General features: G+C 40.0%; 1 protein-coding gene across 1 annotated transcript in view; it reads left to right on the forward strand.

The window, feature by feature from the left end:
- The window catches only part of CCDC85A (coiled-coil domain containing 85A), an 89,777-nt gene that overhangs the window by 4,721 nt on the left and 68,432 nt on the right, over positions 1 to 16,624 (forward strand). The window contains exons 3-4 of the mRNA XM_009288486.2: positions 3 to 198; positions 2,915 to 3,830. Coding sequence (XP_009286761.1) covers positions 3 to 198; positions 2,915 to 3,830 — 1,112 coding nt within the window. The remainder of the gene's footprint in view (positions 1 to 2; positions 199 to 2,914; positions 3,831 to 16,624) is intronic.

The following is a 16,624-nucleotide window of genomic DNA, read 5'->3' on the forward strand; positions in this document are numbered from 1 at the left end:
AGTTGCGGGGCAGCGCCGGCCGAGGACTTGTCCAAGGTGTCGGACGAGGAGCTGCTCAAGTGGAGCAAGGAGGAGCTGATCCGCAGCCTCCGCCGCGCCGAGGCCGAGAAGATGAGCGCGATGCTGGACCACAGCAACCTCATCCGCGAGGTGAACCGCCGCCTGCAGCTCCACCTCGGCGAGATCCGCGGCTTGAAGGTAGCGGGGTAGGGCAGGGTGGGACCCCTGAAGTTTCTGCCGTGTCTCCGCGTCCCCCGCCCATCCCACCGGGAACGGTCTCATCAGGTGGATGGTCTGGGAGCAGCCGTTACCAAGAATCGCGTGAAAAGTGAACAAGGACTGGAGCGAATAGCGTTTGATCCCGCTTAAAAAGCGAGTGTCCGGTTAAGAGATGGCCAACTCTTCAGCAGGCTGTGGAGCGCAGCTGTCGTGTGCTCTGCCCCGGTGTGCTTTGGGTTGATGAAAACACTTAAGTCTTGTCAGTTTTGTGTTAGACTTCATTGGGTTTTAGTGAGGTTAAATGATCCTGTCTGAAGTACACGTGAAAGAACAGTGTGCAGAGCTGTGGACATTCAAAAGGTTTTGTGTAGCTTACGCTGTTTTCTGTCACTATTTTAAGATGACTTACTCATCTGTCCGGCAGTCTGGTAGGCTGCTGGAGAGAGCTGGTCATTTCCAGGATGCAGTGCAGCGTATGGCAGGTGATGGCAAACCCTTGGGCTCGGTTTCGGGATGATCAGAACCAATCCCTAGTTTATTGTCTGAAAAAGACGTCTGATAATGCATCTCTGATCAAACCATTTTTGATTGCCTGCTTCTGCAGACTACAGTGAGAGGCAGACCAAGTCTGTAATGACTTATCCCTTCTTAATGCAACTCTTTTGTTGGATGAGAAGCATAGTCCCTAATGTTTCCTTCCCAATTCCGAGGATTGGGAAGATAGTGTGACGACTTACAGATAATCACCCTGATGTAGCATGTACGCGTGTATTATAGACCTAGAAAGTTATCTTAAAGTAGGCATGACTACAAAACATTTTCTGTCTTGATGCTTTGAGAAAGGACATTGTTTTTAGGAAATTCCTTCGGTGAGGTGAGGTTGGAGGGAAGGAGAGGAGAGACAGAGATGCAGTGTGGGCTTTTGAATTATTACGTGAGAGTACATTAGAAGAGAGTTCTTGACCTGCAGGGTGGCTTTAAACAACTAAATTATTGAGAAAGTGTCTTTGATAATAGTGTGGCATAGAATAAACAGCATGTGGGGGAAGACTGTGCCTGTCTCCCAAGTTTTCCTGTTCTGCAAAGTATGAGTGTGTGTGTGTCCCCTTCCTCTTTTTGACAATATATGGTGTCTAGGGGTAAAAAGGACCCATCAGTGATAGTACTTTGGTAAAAATAAAGCTTACATTTTAAATGTAAGTTAAATTATAACAATAGTATCTTTCTCCCAGTTATGTGCAAAGGTATTGCGACATCATACGGATTTATACATCATCCAGATAAGTAACAAAACACACCAAGATGTGTAGGAAGGAGTGACAAATTCCTCTCTCAATCCTGAACTCCTTAAGTGATGTTTAACTTCTGCCTTTTGTTGGGATGCCTCAGCTGGAACTTTTAAAAGGAATTTGGGAGAACGAGGTTTTGAGCCCTGTGTTGGTGTCTGGACATCTCCCTCCTTTGTCCTGTGTGAAACAACTGGTCCATGAGTAACAATGACCAGCCGTGCCTGGTTTTGGTGGATGGGTGCCTCCTACTGCTGACTGTTGAATTGTGGGCTTCCACTCAAACTTTTTTATTCCACCATGGGGTCATTTTAAATCTCTCTCACCAGCACAGATTTTTAAGGATACCTTGTGGCCTCATTGAGACTCCTTTGTCAAATGAGACTCCTTTGTCAAATATGGGTTGAAACTGGTCAAGTTCAAAGTTATTTTGAGGCAAAGATCAAACAAACGCATGGATGCATGCATACAAATCCCGTGGAGTTACAAAAGCTTCCTTTTCTTAAGAAACAGTGCTAAAATGGTCTTTCCATAAGGCTAAATTTTTAACAATTGTGGCTAATCTCTACTTCTGATACTGTACATAAGAAGGAATGAGTATTTAGATGGGAGAAAGATAAATATGGTCGCAAGCCAGTTTAGTAAAACGAGGGGGATAAAATACTGAAAATGTTTTCTTTGGCATATTATTCTGCTGTAGTAATAGCTTAAACATTTTTGCTTCAGACTGTTCCTCACTTAAAGAAGGGTATGGAATCATGTACTTCATCTTGTTAGGAGTGAAAAATCTATTAAAGCAGATTATTTAATTTCAGAGTGGTTGGAGCAATTCTGATTAAGTGATGACTGACAAGGTTCTTTTATGTGAATCTGAAACAAAATCAAACAAAACCCAAATATTTTAAATCTCTAAAAAGTTCATCTTTATATGTGAATATACTTTAGGGAATAGAGAGTATAAATGTTAATAATTAGTTATTTAAGTGAGATTACAGTTTCTGATGTATCTCGCAGTTTTATTCAGCAATAACTCGCAGGTGAATATTTCTCAAGGAAGGGAGTGAGATCATCATGAGAGCGCTTATGATCTTTGCCCAGTTTGGGAGCTAAATTATTCCGATGTTTAGCATGAAAATTAAGCACCTGAAACTTTTATGCTGTATCAGAAGTTAGTCTTTGAACCCTTCAAGATTAGCTCCACGTTATGGTCACTTTTTACTGGACAGCAGCTTTGTTTGAAGCATGATGCTGTTATAATATGCCAGATCTACACACGCAATTATTTATGCCTCACTTGAGTGCTTAGATGATGGGTTAATAGCAGTGCTGTTCGCTGGCTTGTATAACGGTAATGGTATAATGTTAATTCTTTTAGACACTTCTCTGTCATGATTGTCTTTCTTTTAAAGGATATCAACCAGAAGCTGCAAGAAGATAACCAAGAACTGAGAGACCTTTGCTGCTTTCTGGATGATGACAGGCAGAAGGGCAAGAAGGTGTCCCGTGAATGGCAGAGACTGGGCAGATACAGCGCTAGCGTTATGCACAAAGAGGTTGCCTTATACTTACAGAAGCTGAAAGAACTGGAAGTGAGACAAGAAGAAGTGGTTAAGGAAAACCTGGAGCTGAAAGAATTGTGTGTGTTGCTGGACGAGGAAAGGAGTGGTGGAGCAGGCAGCCGGAGCTCTATCGACAGCCAAATCAGCCTGTGCCAGTTAACCACGACGAGTACTTACATAAGAGATGTCGGTGATGGGAGTAGCACTTCTAGCACGGGAAGTACAGACAGTCCAGACCATCATAAACATCATCCAAGTACTAGTCCAGAACATCTTCAAAAAACTCGGGGTGAAGGAAGCCCTGAGCATCAGAAACACAGGAGTATCAGCCCAGAGCACCTCCAGAAGCCTAGGAGTTCTGGCAGTCCTGATCATCACCTGAAAGGACCAAGTCCGGAACATCACAAAACCATTGTCAAAGCACCTGAACAACAAAAGCACAGCAGCAGCAGTCCAGAAACTATCCCAAAGCATGTTTTGAGTAGTAGTCCTGAACACTTTCAAAAGCAGAGGCCTGGCAGTAGCCCTGAGCATCAAAAGCACAGCAGTGGCAGCCCAGATCATCTTCAAAAGCACACGCCGAGTGGAAGTACAGAACATCTCCACAAAGTGAGGGGTACGAGCCCTGAGCATCTCAAACAACACTATGGAGGGAGCCCAGAGCATCTCAAACATCTCAGCGGAGGCAGCAGAGAAGGTACCCTCAGGAGACAAGTAACAGATGACCTGTCACCTCACCACAGAAGTATATACAATGGAATGAATGGTGGGTCAATACACGTAGTGAAAACTCACTTTGAAAATTACTAAGGTAGTTTCAGTGCTATTTCAGCTATTTCTGGAAAAAGAATAATGTTTTATGTGAAATGAAGGGTAACAAGTCTGGTGTAAGCATTAGTCCTTTAGCAAGTGAATTAACCGGAATATACTTGTTTGTCCATCCAGTGGGTGTTGGGTGGATTAAAAAAGTAGAAGAAAAGTGCGTCTTGAGTGTTGGTGTAAGGTATCAAGAAGCAGCTCTTGGCCTTGATCCTGCTCTGTGGTTGGTAGATGTAAACTGTTTGTCCCTAGGTAGATTTCTGTTTACATCAGAGAGGAATTGCGTTATGCTTCTTCTCCTGCCTGTATTTGAGTCAGCAGAATGGAGGTGAACGTCTCCAATTTCATTTCCACGTTCCTACCCTACCCTACCCTGTCTGTAGCTTTAAAGATTTAAAAATTTCGTTTATTGTTGGAAGGCTTCTTATATCCTTTTCCATAAACTTTGGAAAAGACCCCAGATGAAGAGCTGGGCTCAATATAAATGAATCTGATAGCTCCTAAAGCGTTTCAAAGCCTTGAGTTTGCATGTGTTCAATTATAACAAATTAAAAATTAAGGAAGATCTTAAAATTGTTTTTTTTTGTGGTGTTATTGCTGCATTTTAGAAAGATACCCAATGAACATACCTAGCTTCTAAGAGCTGTGTATCCTCACTGATTGAAATTAATTACGTTTTTCTTAAGGTAGTCACAATTTTAGTATTGTGTTATTTTGAAAGACAAGCGGTTACAACAATATTGAAATGAATGAAATACGGCAAATGAAATTATTAAAAACAAAGTTCAAACATCCGACTATGCTGTAGAAAGAACTTTTTATAGGCTTACCAGAATTTCTATAGTCTGCTCCATTTTGTTTCTTCTATGTGCTTTGAGATGTTTTCATGAAGGGAATTAGCGTCACAGTTGAAAACCCATTTCTCAGACCTTTACACTTCGATTTGAAGTCAAGCACGGAAGAAAGTGAGGATTTTGCTTTAGTAAATTATCTTGGATGGCGTTCATGTGTTTCCATTTTTATAAGCAGCTGTGAGAAGTTGTGTTGACATCGGTGGAACTGACCACTTGTTGTTGGATCTGCTTGTGAGATGGAGGAAACAGCGAGCTCTGTGCCGGCTGCTGTCCTCATCATTTATCACATCGCTCTCTCACATCGGTCCATTTACCTATCGTGATTAACTTACAGAATGCCTTCAGTTAAGATAACCTGCTCTGTAGGGGTAAATCCAGATCACTTTTGGTGAAATGCATATACTTGACAGGGCTGACGAACCCCAAAGTGGTAAGTGTAGAGACTTCTCTTTTTAATGATTTTAAAATGATTAATAAGGTGAGTGTGTGACAACTGTGTGAAGATGTGTAATACATAAGTTTTATAAAAGTTGGTCTTGCAAAACTTCCATTAAATACTGTATTTCTTTCCCCATTCAGTTCTTTCTGTTTAAAATTGACGTGGCTCTAAGTAGCGTGAAGTATGGAACCAGACTTCCTAAAAGTGGCTTCTTACCTGCACTCATGATATTCATCAGTCCAGTCACTGGTTATGTAGAAAGGTGATCTAAGTTTTTAAGTATATATTTTTAAAACTCACGCACAGACAAAGATAGGGTTTTTCTGCTCCCAATGTGGTGGGCTTTCCGTGTTTTTTTTTTTGTTTGTTTGTTTTTGTCCAAATAGTCTTGTTAAGAGCTCGGTCATATTATTAACAGTGCGATGAAAGCAGTTGTTACTTTAAATCTCAGCTGACTGGCATCCTTTGTGCAGAGTATTTCAACTATCTACAATTTGGACTCGGGCCACAGGATGCTGGAGAGGGCAGCTGGTGATTTAGGAGTCTGTTTATTGACTTTAATCAGACCTTTGCCTGTCCTACACTTTATATAATCATTTTTGCAGAGGACTTCTCTCACCAGTAAGTTGTCAAACCTCTCCTCTTTCATATTTATATAATTTGATGCAAGCATGAGGTTTAATTCTGACATTCGTCTGACCTTGGTCAGTGGTAAAACTCTTGACAGCTTTGCTCTGAGGAAGAGGCCTTAAACTTCAGGAAAATACTTGGTCTACACAGCAAGGCTGAATTGTTTTTGGTTTTTTGTGTTTTGTTTTGTCAGCTACTGTAAAGTTGTGGAGAAGAACAGTTAATATGGGAGTGGTAAAAGTGCTGACCATTATCACTTGTTATTGTTGTGAAAGTAATGTGTAAATCTTAATTTGCATGTTCTGCATATACCTGTATACACGAACCTGCCAATCGAGTATAGATGGGGACCTGTGCATTGAGCTGTAAAGAAAATCCACACCTTTTGCACCTGTTGTAAGGAATGGTGAAATTGTGAAAACGTGAGTTAGAGAGTGGCATGGAAACCTGGCCCTAAACTCTGATGAGCAATATAAAAGGATGCTATTTTTGATTCTTATCCCAAAATCATGTAATGATTTCGATTCTTATCCCACAAGCATGTAGTGAGTATACGATACCATGTTGGTGGAACCTGGTTTGTTTTAAATTTGGAGTATATCTAGCTAGTGGATGTTTGATTGCACATCTGTGTGATTATTTTGCAGGGCAATTCTAATCTTATTGCAGGACTTGTGGACTGTCATTTGAGCAGCAAGAGTGAAGTGTTTGTGATCCTAAATGACGAATAGCAGTGACCAACATCTTTTGACCCCTTTGTAAATAAAGGAATAAAGTAATGTATTTTAACTATGTAATCAGAACTTACCAGACTCAGTACAGGCCTGTCCCATCTTCCTTGGTCTAGACTCTGAACCTGCTCTGAGAGGAGAAGGTATTCCTCTGCATGTCAAACCTCATTCTAAAAGTACTATACTGTCTACCTGAAATTGCTGTTCCTAGTTGGAAAGCACGTTTGCGAACAGCCTAGCTATTCCTGTTGAAATGAGAGCTTCCATACGCGGCTAACAGCTCCCATTTTCCCAGAGTTCTGGTCTTGTCAGCACTTGCATGACCACAGGGAAGCAATGTATTCAGTTATCTATACCAGAACTTTGACTGTATGTAGAGATGCCGGGAATGGAGTTAGAGTATTTGCAGGTTTCTGACAAACTCTTAAGCTAAAGTTAAAGCCGTTGCAATATAATATTACAATGTTACCACAAATACGATGTGTAGCTGTAGTCTGCTTTACAGGATATGGTATATGCATTAATCATTTGGGCTTCATGCATATTTTAAGCTGTCATGAAGTATGCAGGAAGTTACTTCAGTCTGAAGCTGGTTTTGGTCCATTGGCACAGCTGAAGGAATGAAGGGTGAGGTGATAACATTTCCTTTCATAATTCTTCTCATTTTCTATGCTCAAAGGTTTGCTCTTGGTATTTTTTCTCCTATGACATGTCAGCTTTCATTTATAAGATTTATAAAGCTTTAAAAAAACCCAAAAAACTTCAGGGTTCTCCTACATATTTTTCTGAAATGGGTGTCCTCAGCCTTTGGAGTGACAGAAAATGGGATGAGAGTGCTAAATTTGGCTTGATGTTTGTTAATTGAAAACATAGGTATTTCATTTCAAAGACTCTAACCAAATAAAACATGATAACAATCTTTTGCTGTGATCACACCTAAACATTCTGGGTAATGAGCACAGAGGTATTTGGGATAGAAAGATTGCTGAAATTAGAAGAGAAAATACCAGCGGTAAAAACATTTTAAGGAGAACATTTATGCAACCTAGAATAATACATGACAGTTTAACTCTGACACAAATATGTGGGGTATAAGTGCCTCTATATAAAATAATGTGCTTTCAGCATTTGCAATCTAAGTGGTGTTTTTTATTCTAAGCAATTTACTGTCAACCTTCTATTTTAAGAAGTCCTTTGTTTTACTCTGGGCTTTGACTTCTGTGTGAAAGGAAAGTATCAGAAGGCTTTCATACGTGCTTTTCGCTTCCTGCTGAGGTTATTAATGAAGAGAGGTAAAACTGCTGAGTAGCACTATATGTACTGCTGGAGGTGTGAGGTTTCTTACAGAACAAATGCAACAGCACCTCTCCTTGAGCAAAGGTGTTTGTAGGCTAAATGGAGACTCAGCTTAAATTTTGAACAGTTTCTGCTATAAATGTGCTTCTTATAAGGAAAATAAAATCAGAAAATACTGCGCTGAGTAAAAGAGCGAACTGCTGCATGACGTCAGAGAGAAAAAACTTATAATAATGGTACTGAGTTAACTGATATTGTCTCTGATAGCTCACATCCTGCTGGCCAAATAGTGAAATGATGTCATGTTTCAATGTAGATTTGCTTACGTGTTATGTTTCTTAAAGTTGAACTGGAAATAATTTGCCTGTCGTTAAGAGCAGTGTACAATACTTTGTGTGTGACTTGAGCTTTCCTGATGGCACCCACCACTGTGCATCTCCCATTGGGAGCCTGCTACAGCGTTACTTACTCTTGAGAGTAACCTGTTGTTTAAACAAAGGCTACAGGATTGACAGAATTTTTTGCTTGCCAGTATGAAGTAATCTGCTATTTATTTCAGAAGTTTATTATTTTAAGTGTAGAGCAGTGAAACTTTATGTCAGAGTCTTTCAATTGAATTCCATAGGTTTTATGACAAACTTGTAAATTAGTTTTAGCTGTTACAACACTGTAAGAGAACTGGGGCATGATATGTGAATATGTATGTGACTAGAGCGTGCTGCATTTATTACCAAACTCATTTTTTGTGGAGTAATTTATCAAGCTGAAAATGTGGCTTTTAATGTCAAAACAAGGAACCTACTAGAAACTCATGTTGTAGGGCTTTTGGGAGAAGTTTATGCTTATGTATCCTTAACTTCACTGACAAAACCAGTTTTGGTTTGAATGTTTTAGTATAAGGTGGATCATCCTTCCAGCAAAACTACTGATAGGTTAATGGGAAGACTGATGACTCTCCTTATAAAGAAACTTGCCTAGTTTCAAACAGTTATATGGATGTTCTAGCACTCTGGTTACTGAAAAGTTCAGTGGCTGATCAAAGTGGCAAACAGACTGGTGCTGACCACAGAGGTTTACTTCTATCCCTGTCTATTTGATGCTAGATGGGCAGTGGCACTACACATTACGGTGGGAAGTACAGGAAGGATTCAGCTGAACAACCTCTCTTGTTACAGGACTATGAATACACCACAGCCATGTGGGATACACACCACTTTCTGTGAAGTCACTACTTTCAAGTTTTATACTTTTTCCTTTTTCTCTTAGGTTGCTTATCCTACTACACAGATGACTTTGTTTTGCAGTAAGGACTTGATGCTAATTCAGTCTTTCTTTGATGGAAGCAATGACACTCTCACTGCAAGAATCAGAGTAGGGAATATAGGTATATTATCTTTAAACCATCGCCAGTATCCCACGTATCTTTTAGAACGAGGTCTATGTTAGTCTGTGATTGGGGTGTGTTTGCTAATAAGGTGGGAGGGAATTGGTGGTGACTGTGCAGCTTCTGCCAGTGAGTGAGTTACTCATTTCCCCCAGTTCACGTGGTGTACCACCGTTAGACAGAAGCACTGATCTCGCCCATTCAGTAACGCTCCCTTCAGACCTGTGAATAGTGCCCCTATCTTCCAAGCGTTTAACCAGTCCGAAGTGGAGGTTAGCAGCTATGCTGGCTGGCTGATTGATTTGAGATGTGTGGCCGTATCTCTTGTTTTGAGTGTCTGTTGGAACTTCACTGACATTTGACCACAGACCTCCAGAAGTGAAAGGCTAACAATAAATCACAGTGCCATTATTGACGGTGACTTGACAAACACTCTGCAAGCCAGCGCTTGTGCGCATCCCCTGACTTTACTAGTGTTATACCTGGGATGGATCTGACATACTGATTGTTTTTGGGTTTTTTTTTTCTTTGTTTATTTCACTGTATGTTTTTAAAAATAATGTGTTTTCTGAGTAGTGAGTGGGAGTTTGTTTCAGTATGTACTGAAGACAATAGAAAAGCTTATTCATTTTTCATGGTGATTGGGTCAAGATGCAAGACATTTGCCGTTATCTCTGAGAGCTCATCAGGAGCTTGCACGGCTGTTAGTGTTGTCTGCCTGAAATATGTAGGCAGATTTTTTTTATTATTTTTTTTAATTTTTTTTTTTTAGTGCCAGAATGGCAGGTCCTCATATTAAAGCCTTGTCTGAGTCCTTGCTTGGAGAATACCATTAACCTGAGGACAGGACCTCATGTAACATAGTCCTTTACACAGCTTTCTGAGTTAGTGTTATGATTTTATAATAGTAAAATCTGTTTTTAGAAATATTACAGTGATTAAATTGTCAAATTCTCTGAACTCTGGCAGTTATAATGCAGAGGTAGAATATTATAACAACGCTTGGTAAGTGCTGCTTGCTTAAGAACTTCAGCCTTGCAGGGTATATTATGTGTGTTAATCAAAGGGTGTCCTGTCTTTCCTGTTCTATTAATGGAATCTTCATTTTTTGAGTTTTTTTATTTTATTAGGAAGTTAATAATGGAGAGTTGCTGCAGGTTGTGCAGGGATTGGAGATGAATGGGTTAACAATTAGGGAAGAGCATAGCAGTCAGTATAGCATGGGGTTAAAATATTGCACTACCATTCACACACAAAGTGCATAGACATTGACAGGTGTCAAGGACAGTGAGGCATTCCAAATCATAGGGTATTTAATGAGGTATAATAAAGCTTTGTGTACATAAAAAAATTACTCTAGCAATGAAAATTCATTGGCTTCTGAGCTAGTAAGTCATGTCTTAATTAATGAACTGAAGCACAGCTTATGTTAGGTCTTATTGTCATATGCACAGATATATAGTTACTGAGAGAGCGTTGAGAATTATCTTCAAGTCATGATCTTGATATAAATCTTGTCTGTGTGTGCTTCTTGAATAGTTAAAGGGTGGGCTCTTTTAAGAGAATCAGCTGGGACTGAAACACTGAGCTTTGAATTCTGCTTAATGCAGAAAGAAATACATCTTAATATACCACATCCATACCTGTGAAAAGATTAAAACCAAATTATACAGTGCTTGTGGTATGATTGGTTTTACCACAACCTTATACTTGACTCGGCAGAAGAGCCCATTGTGTAACCATCAGTGTTCTCTGTCTGAAGATAACTGCGGCATTAAGCCTTAGTAAAGAAAAAGGGATAGAGCGCTGTACCATGGAATTTGGAGAAGTATTTTAATAGGATACTCAGTTGTAACTAGACTGTTAAGCCACACTAGCAGATTTAGCCAGACCCTCACTGCTGTGAAATGGCACAGAGCCCAACAACGGTTAAAGTCCTGACAAGTATCCTACGTTCCTTTGGATAATACAAAATGAAAGATAATATGGGAATCCTTGGTGTTTGGGAGAAGAGATCTGATTCATTTGGTCTAAGGTGAACATCAGCTCCAAAGTAATAGAAACTGAGGGTGAATTTCACTCTGGTGTGTTGTTCCATTGCTGTTAATGGCAAAAGTTTTTGTGTGCCTCTATCTGAAACAGCTGGTCCTGGGCCCTGTTGGGGGCGGGGGGGATGACATAAAATACTAATTGCATGGTCTGATCCAGTGCAGCAATTTCTAATTTCTGTAAGGTGGTTCTTTTGGTGGTTGTTCCTTTGTATGTGGATGCAATTTTTCCACACGCTCGTTCTCCAGCTGTGGCTTGTAATATTCCTCAAGGACTTAACATGGTCTTCACCGTTAGTGCAAACTTGAGGTACTGTGAAGGGTTTTAGTAATGTTCTTTGGTTCCTTTATATACGTGAATTAAGAATCTTCTATAATCTTTGGGGCATTCGCAATCAAGAAATCTAAAAGCATATTTGAGTAAACGAGGAGAAAAGTCCACCCTTCTCTCTTTCCCCTCTTTGTGCTATTTCTTTTGAAATCTGATCACTTCTGATGGAATATTCAGACAGTATCATAACAGAAAGATACTAAACAAAATGAGAAAAAGGAAGGATTAGCCTGGAAGAGGCCTTGGACAGTGGGACTGAAAGACAGTGCGATATACTAGTAATAACAGTAATCTCTTTTGGAGGAAATTAATTATACAAGTATAACGTGGCAGGGGGAAGGATATCTACTGAAGTCTTTAAAAAAAAGTAAATACACTCATGATACTAGTCTGTGCACATTTAGTGGTTTTGTAATTTTTTTTTTTTTTACTACTAATTAGATCAAATTGAGGAGTATTGAGAATGTTAAGGTCGTGATTTGAGATCTGTCCATGAGCATTTGGTACACAGCGTGAAAATGTTTGCAAATTTATTGATTGTGAATGGGAAAGCTGCTATCTTGAGCTAGGCTGTCTTAAAAGATGAACAGTTATGTGAAGGCTGTGAATAACAAATAGTCTTAGTTCAACTTGTCAGTTCTGCTATAAAACTTCTGGCATATTTGCATTGTTTCTGTACATTCTCGGGGAAAGGAAGGAACCAGCAGTTTTGCACCTGTATACTTCAGCAAGTACGTGTTTCTTCAGCCCTTTATTTTTTATTTGCGTGATTTGTGTGAACTTTGCACTGAATTATTACAAATATTCGTCAGGTTACAGAGGGGGAAAAATGGTGACAAGGTTTGTAATACTGATTTGTAAAAGTCCACATAAAACTTTAAGTGGTTATTTAGACTGATCAAACACAGTACTGTTCAAGCACTGTCAAGAGTAAGAGATATGTTGTAGCTGAAAGAGCGCAGTGAGCCATGTGGTCAGCAACAGTATTGAATGTCTTCTAAAGGCCTCCATTGTGGTACTTCCTAAAGGTTACCCAAATTATTCCAGAGCTTTTATGCCTGTAATACCAAACTTCTCTAATTTGATCAATAGTGCGATACCTCCTTCCAATGTTTGGCCTCAAAACTCACTAGATTTCTTTCACTGCATCTCTTTAAGTTCCTGTGAATTGTGAAAATTGCCTTGATCAATGTTTGCTATAGGCTTTTGGATCATGTACTTGTAACTTGGATTCAAAGAAAAAAATATATATGCTTTTTACAAAGGTTACAGGGTCAATTCATCACTAGGTAGCTCACACTTATGTGAAGTTCAGATGAGCCTGGAGAAAAGCATTGATTGGTGATCCACATCCTTTTTTGGTTTCTGAGTCTATTTTTGTTTTACAAACAAATCTTAATGATGTTAAAAATCCATCTTAGGATTTTTGTGGTCTGAAAACACTACCGATGACATTAAGATGGGTCTCTAGAAAATACTGTTTGATTATGAGAGAGAAAAAGAACATTTCACTGAAGGCATCTGAATACATCAAGCACAAGCATATGAATGCTGTGAGGTACAATCTGAAAATTGGCTTAGATCCTTCAAAGTAGTTGAGCACTGACTTGCACTGAAAATTGGATGCCCAGATAGAAGCAAGAGGCTTAAATATCCCTGTTCTTACAGAGCTCTGAATGAAGTCACTTGTCTGTTACTGTCATTCATCTTGCTTGCTTGCGTCCATTTTAGGATTTTTTGTAACCTGAAGTTAAATTTTGAATTTTAAGTTTTTGCAATATCATTAGGTCCATAAAGAAAACATGAAAGCAAAGCATTCCAACAATGTTTTTTTTCCTAACCAGCTCTCAACCACCAAGACCAAAGGCTCTGCAGTCTTAACTAAACAGCAGAAGATACCAGAATCTGTGTCTCCTCCAGGTACAGGTGCTAAGAACTTTCTGATTTATTCCTTGTTGTTGGAACTTGATGCCTAATCTACACTCCAATCAATAATGCTGAATGCTACATTTTGACCGCTTGCAACCACAGCATGTGCAAATATTTTGGAGAACTAGGAGGACAAAAAGCATCCTGAGCATATGAAAAGAAATCCTAACTTCAGCATTAATGCATTGGTATTTGCATATTTTACCTTCTCTATAAAAGTAATAAAATGGAAAGATTTCTTAGCCTTTTAGAGTGTACTGAAAAGTTGTATTCAGGCTGATAAAAATGAATTGCTGGATTCCCTGACAGCATGGAAGTGACTGATCAGACTACCTTGGATCTCAGAGTTTTATCCTCTCAAGACACTCCATCATCCTGGTTTTGTCAAGAATGAGTTGGATTGTGCTAACTCCTTGTATTGATCACACTACTGCAATTACATCCAGTTGTAGACCCATGGAATACTGAAAAGATACTTGGGGAAGTCCAAAAAGAGATGCAGCACAAAAGGACTTGCTTGACCCTCTTTCATGATAACTCTACAACAATCCGAATTAAACAAAGTGTATTGTTCTTAAATGACAAGTCAACGCTTATCAACTGCCACCTGGAAATGTGTACTTCAGGCACTGAAACTAAGAGCCAGTTTCCTGGGCAACATATTCTATTCCACCTCTGTTGATTGATGGTGGTGTTATTTTATTTTAACTAACAAAATCGACAGAGTTGATTCTGATACCAGTTTGGAAAATGGGTGTTTGAAGGATTAGTGAAGAATGTTTGAATGAGAAATGATTTCTGTTGGCTTTGAGAGCATAATATCTGTTGAATTTTATCAATAAGGAAAGATCTATACTTTCAGTGTAGCAAACCTTGGCTCTGTCTGCTTCGTGTTTGGTAGAGGTGCACTTAGCAGGTGTATTTTTCAGTTAATTGATGTTAGATATCAATCCTACATGTCACCTAAGCCTAATGTGAGATTTTTGGATAGTCATTGTCCTTGTTACAGGAGAAACCGGGTGTTGACTGCAAAGAGGCAGTCAAGTGACACTTGCTTTCAAATTTAACATTTTTAATTAAGTGCTTTTAATACCCCCAAAATGTTATTAGATTTTAATTGATTTGTTCTTGCAATGCTGCTCAGAAATACATCATGATACATAGGAAGCAAGAGGCTCTTGAAACTCATGGGAAAAGATCTGTAATGGAAGATGAAAGCGATTAGTAGATTTTCACTGCCCAGACTGAGAAAAATCCAGATTTGTTTCTATTCTGTTTATTAGGAAATGCTGTTTCCCAGGGAACCAGGAGCATCTTAATTCCAAACACTGAGCCTCACTGTGTCTGTGTTTTTACCCATCAGTGTAGTATTCAGGTGCCTCAGGAGTGTCAACAGTCGTGCTAGTTAGATGATGAATAACCAGCCAGTTGGTTTACGCATCTAGCTAGCATGACTGTTGATACGGTGCTTACTAAGTACTAAATTTGTGTCCCATTGTATCTGGTGAAACACAGTGGGAAAGGTTCTTTGAGAGACAGTTTCTTCACTGCTCCAAAAGTCTGATCAGGAATCTGGCGAGGATAAAGCTGAGAACATTCTAATTTTACCCACATCCAGAGACATTTGTTGCATACGGAAAGAAACATATTTCAACAAACATAGATTTCTCTATTTTAATGGCGTAAATCAGAAGTAGCTCTTTGACCTACGGATTGCAGGCCCAGTTCTCTTCTGCATGTAAACACCGTCCCTTTAGCAATCCAAATGTGTTTCTAATTCAGGGCTCAAGCCAGCTGCCAATCTGTGGAGGTCCAGGGATGGATGAGACTGTAGGTCTTGGCTTGGCATGATGCTGACTAAGCTGTCATCTGTGGACCTGTCTGCTTTTAACTCCGTCGGTGCTTATCCTCCATGCCATGCAAGATGTGGCCAGGTAGCTGCAAACCAGTCAGGTCTAGGGGTTGACTGTGTGGAGGTGTGAGATTTTAGTGATAGCTAGTCAGATAAGGCTTGGGTATCAATTTCATTGCATGCAATTTCATTGCATGCAAGTTTGCTTATGCCTGTTCCCATAGCGTGGGGAGTACTCTCAGAGAGATCCGAGCATCCTCTGCCCTCCTCAAAGCCCAGGTGCGCTCTTCATTGCTCAGATGGCTCCCTTCACCTTCTGGTATGGCACCACTGCAGCGGGGTCATCAGATCTTGTATCCTGTTACCTCGCGCTGGTTTTGTGAGCACATGTTTTTAATTGTGTATCGTGCCCAAAACTTAACCCTCAAAAACACAAAAGCTGAACTCTGAAAAACCCAAACCCAAGTATATATCAGATCTGAAACCACCAAAATAAACGTTCAGTGATACCTATTTTGTGTGTCTGTGGTATGTTTAAATTTTGCTGAATTCATGAACATCTGGCAGAGAGAAAGACTGAAAATCTCTAATGTGTTGGTCATCAGACTAATGACACTTACGCATCTTCTGGAAATTGCCGTTGCAGTATGTCCGTTCTTTTCAGGCCCAATCTGTTGGGCCAAAAACCTTTGCTGTGATTCGTGCTGCATAAGCTTGCTTCTGTGTTTCAGTGAGTCCTGTGAGCTTCTGAAAGGTCCAAAGCAAGTCTGTGATCTCAGAGGTGGGGACTGTGGGACCAGCCAGGGGAGCTAGGGTGGGGAGGACATTGCTGTTTTTCTTTGCTCACTTGGTTGCTGTGAAAAGCCATCAGAAAGTTCTCTCCTCGTGCCGGCTTCTAACTGCGGAGTTTGAGCCTGCAGAGGCTTGTGGACCAGCCTTGCTTGACTGTTAGGAGATAAAGCAGCTCTGACTAGAGAGCCTTCGCTTTTCAGCTGGAGATGGATTAACTTATGTCAGTTCTAGCCCTGGAGATCTCATGTGTTGACCAGGATAGCATCAATGTGTGGAACATGCTTTGATTTACGTGTGTGAATGCAGCCAAGATAGCAGTTGCATGAAGTTGGGAAAAATGGCTTTGTGAAGTTGAGACCTTGAAGTGCATAGTGAGCTATGGATGCGCTGTTAACCTGAGTAAACTCCTACACCTGTTAGTAGTGCCCGGTTATTACTTGGAACTTTTTACCAGT

The sequence above is a fragment of the Aptenodytes forsteri genome, unplaced genomic scaffold (genome assembly GCF_000699145.1).
Source record: "Aptenodytes forsteri isolate BGI_AS27 unplaced genomic scaffold, ASM69914v1 Scaffold185, whole genome shotgun sequence".
NCBI lineage: Eukaryota > Metazoa > Chordata > Aves > Sphenisciformes > Spheniscidae > Aptenodytes > Aptenodytes forsteri.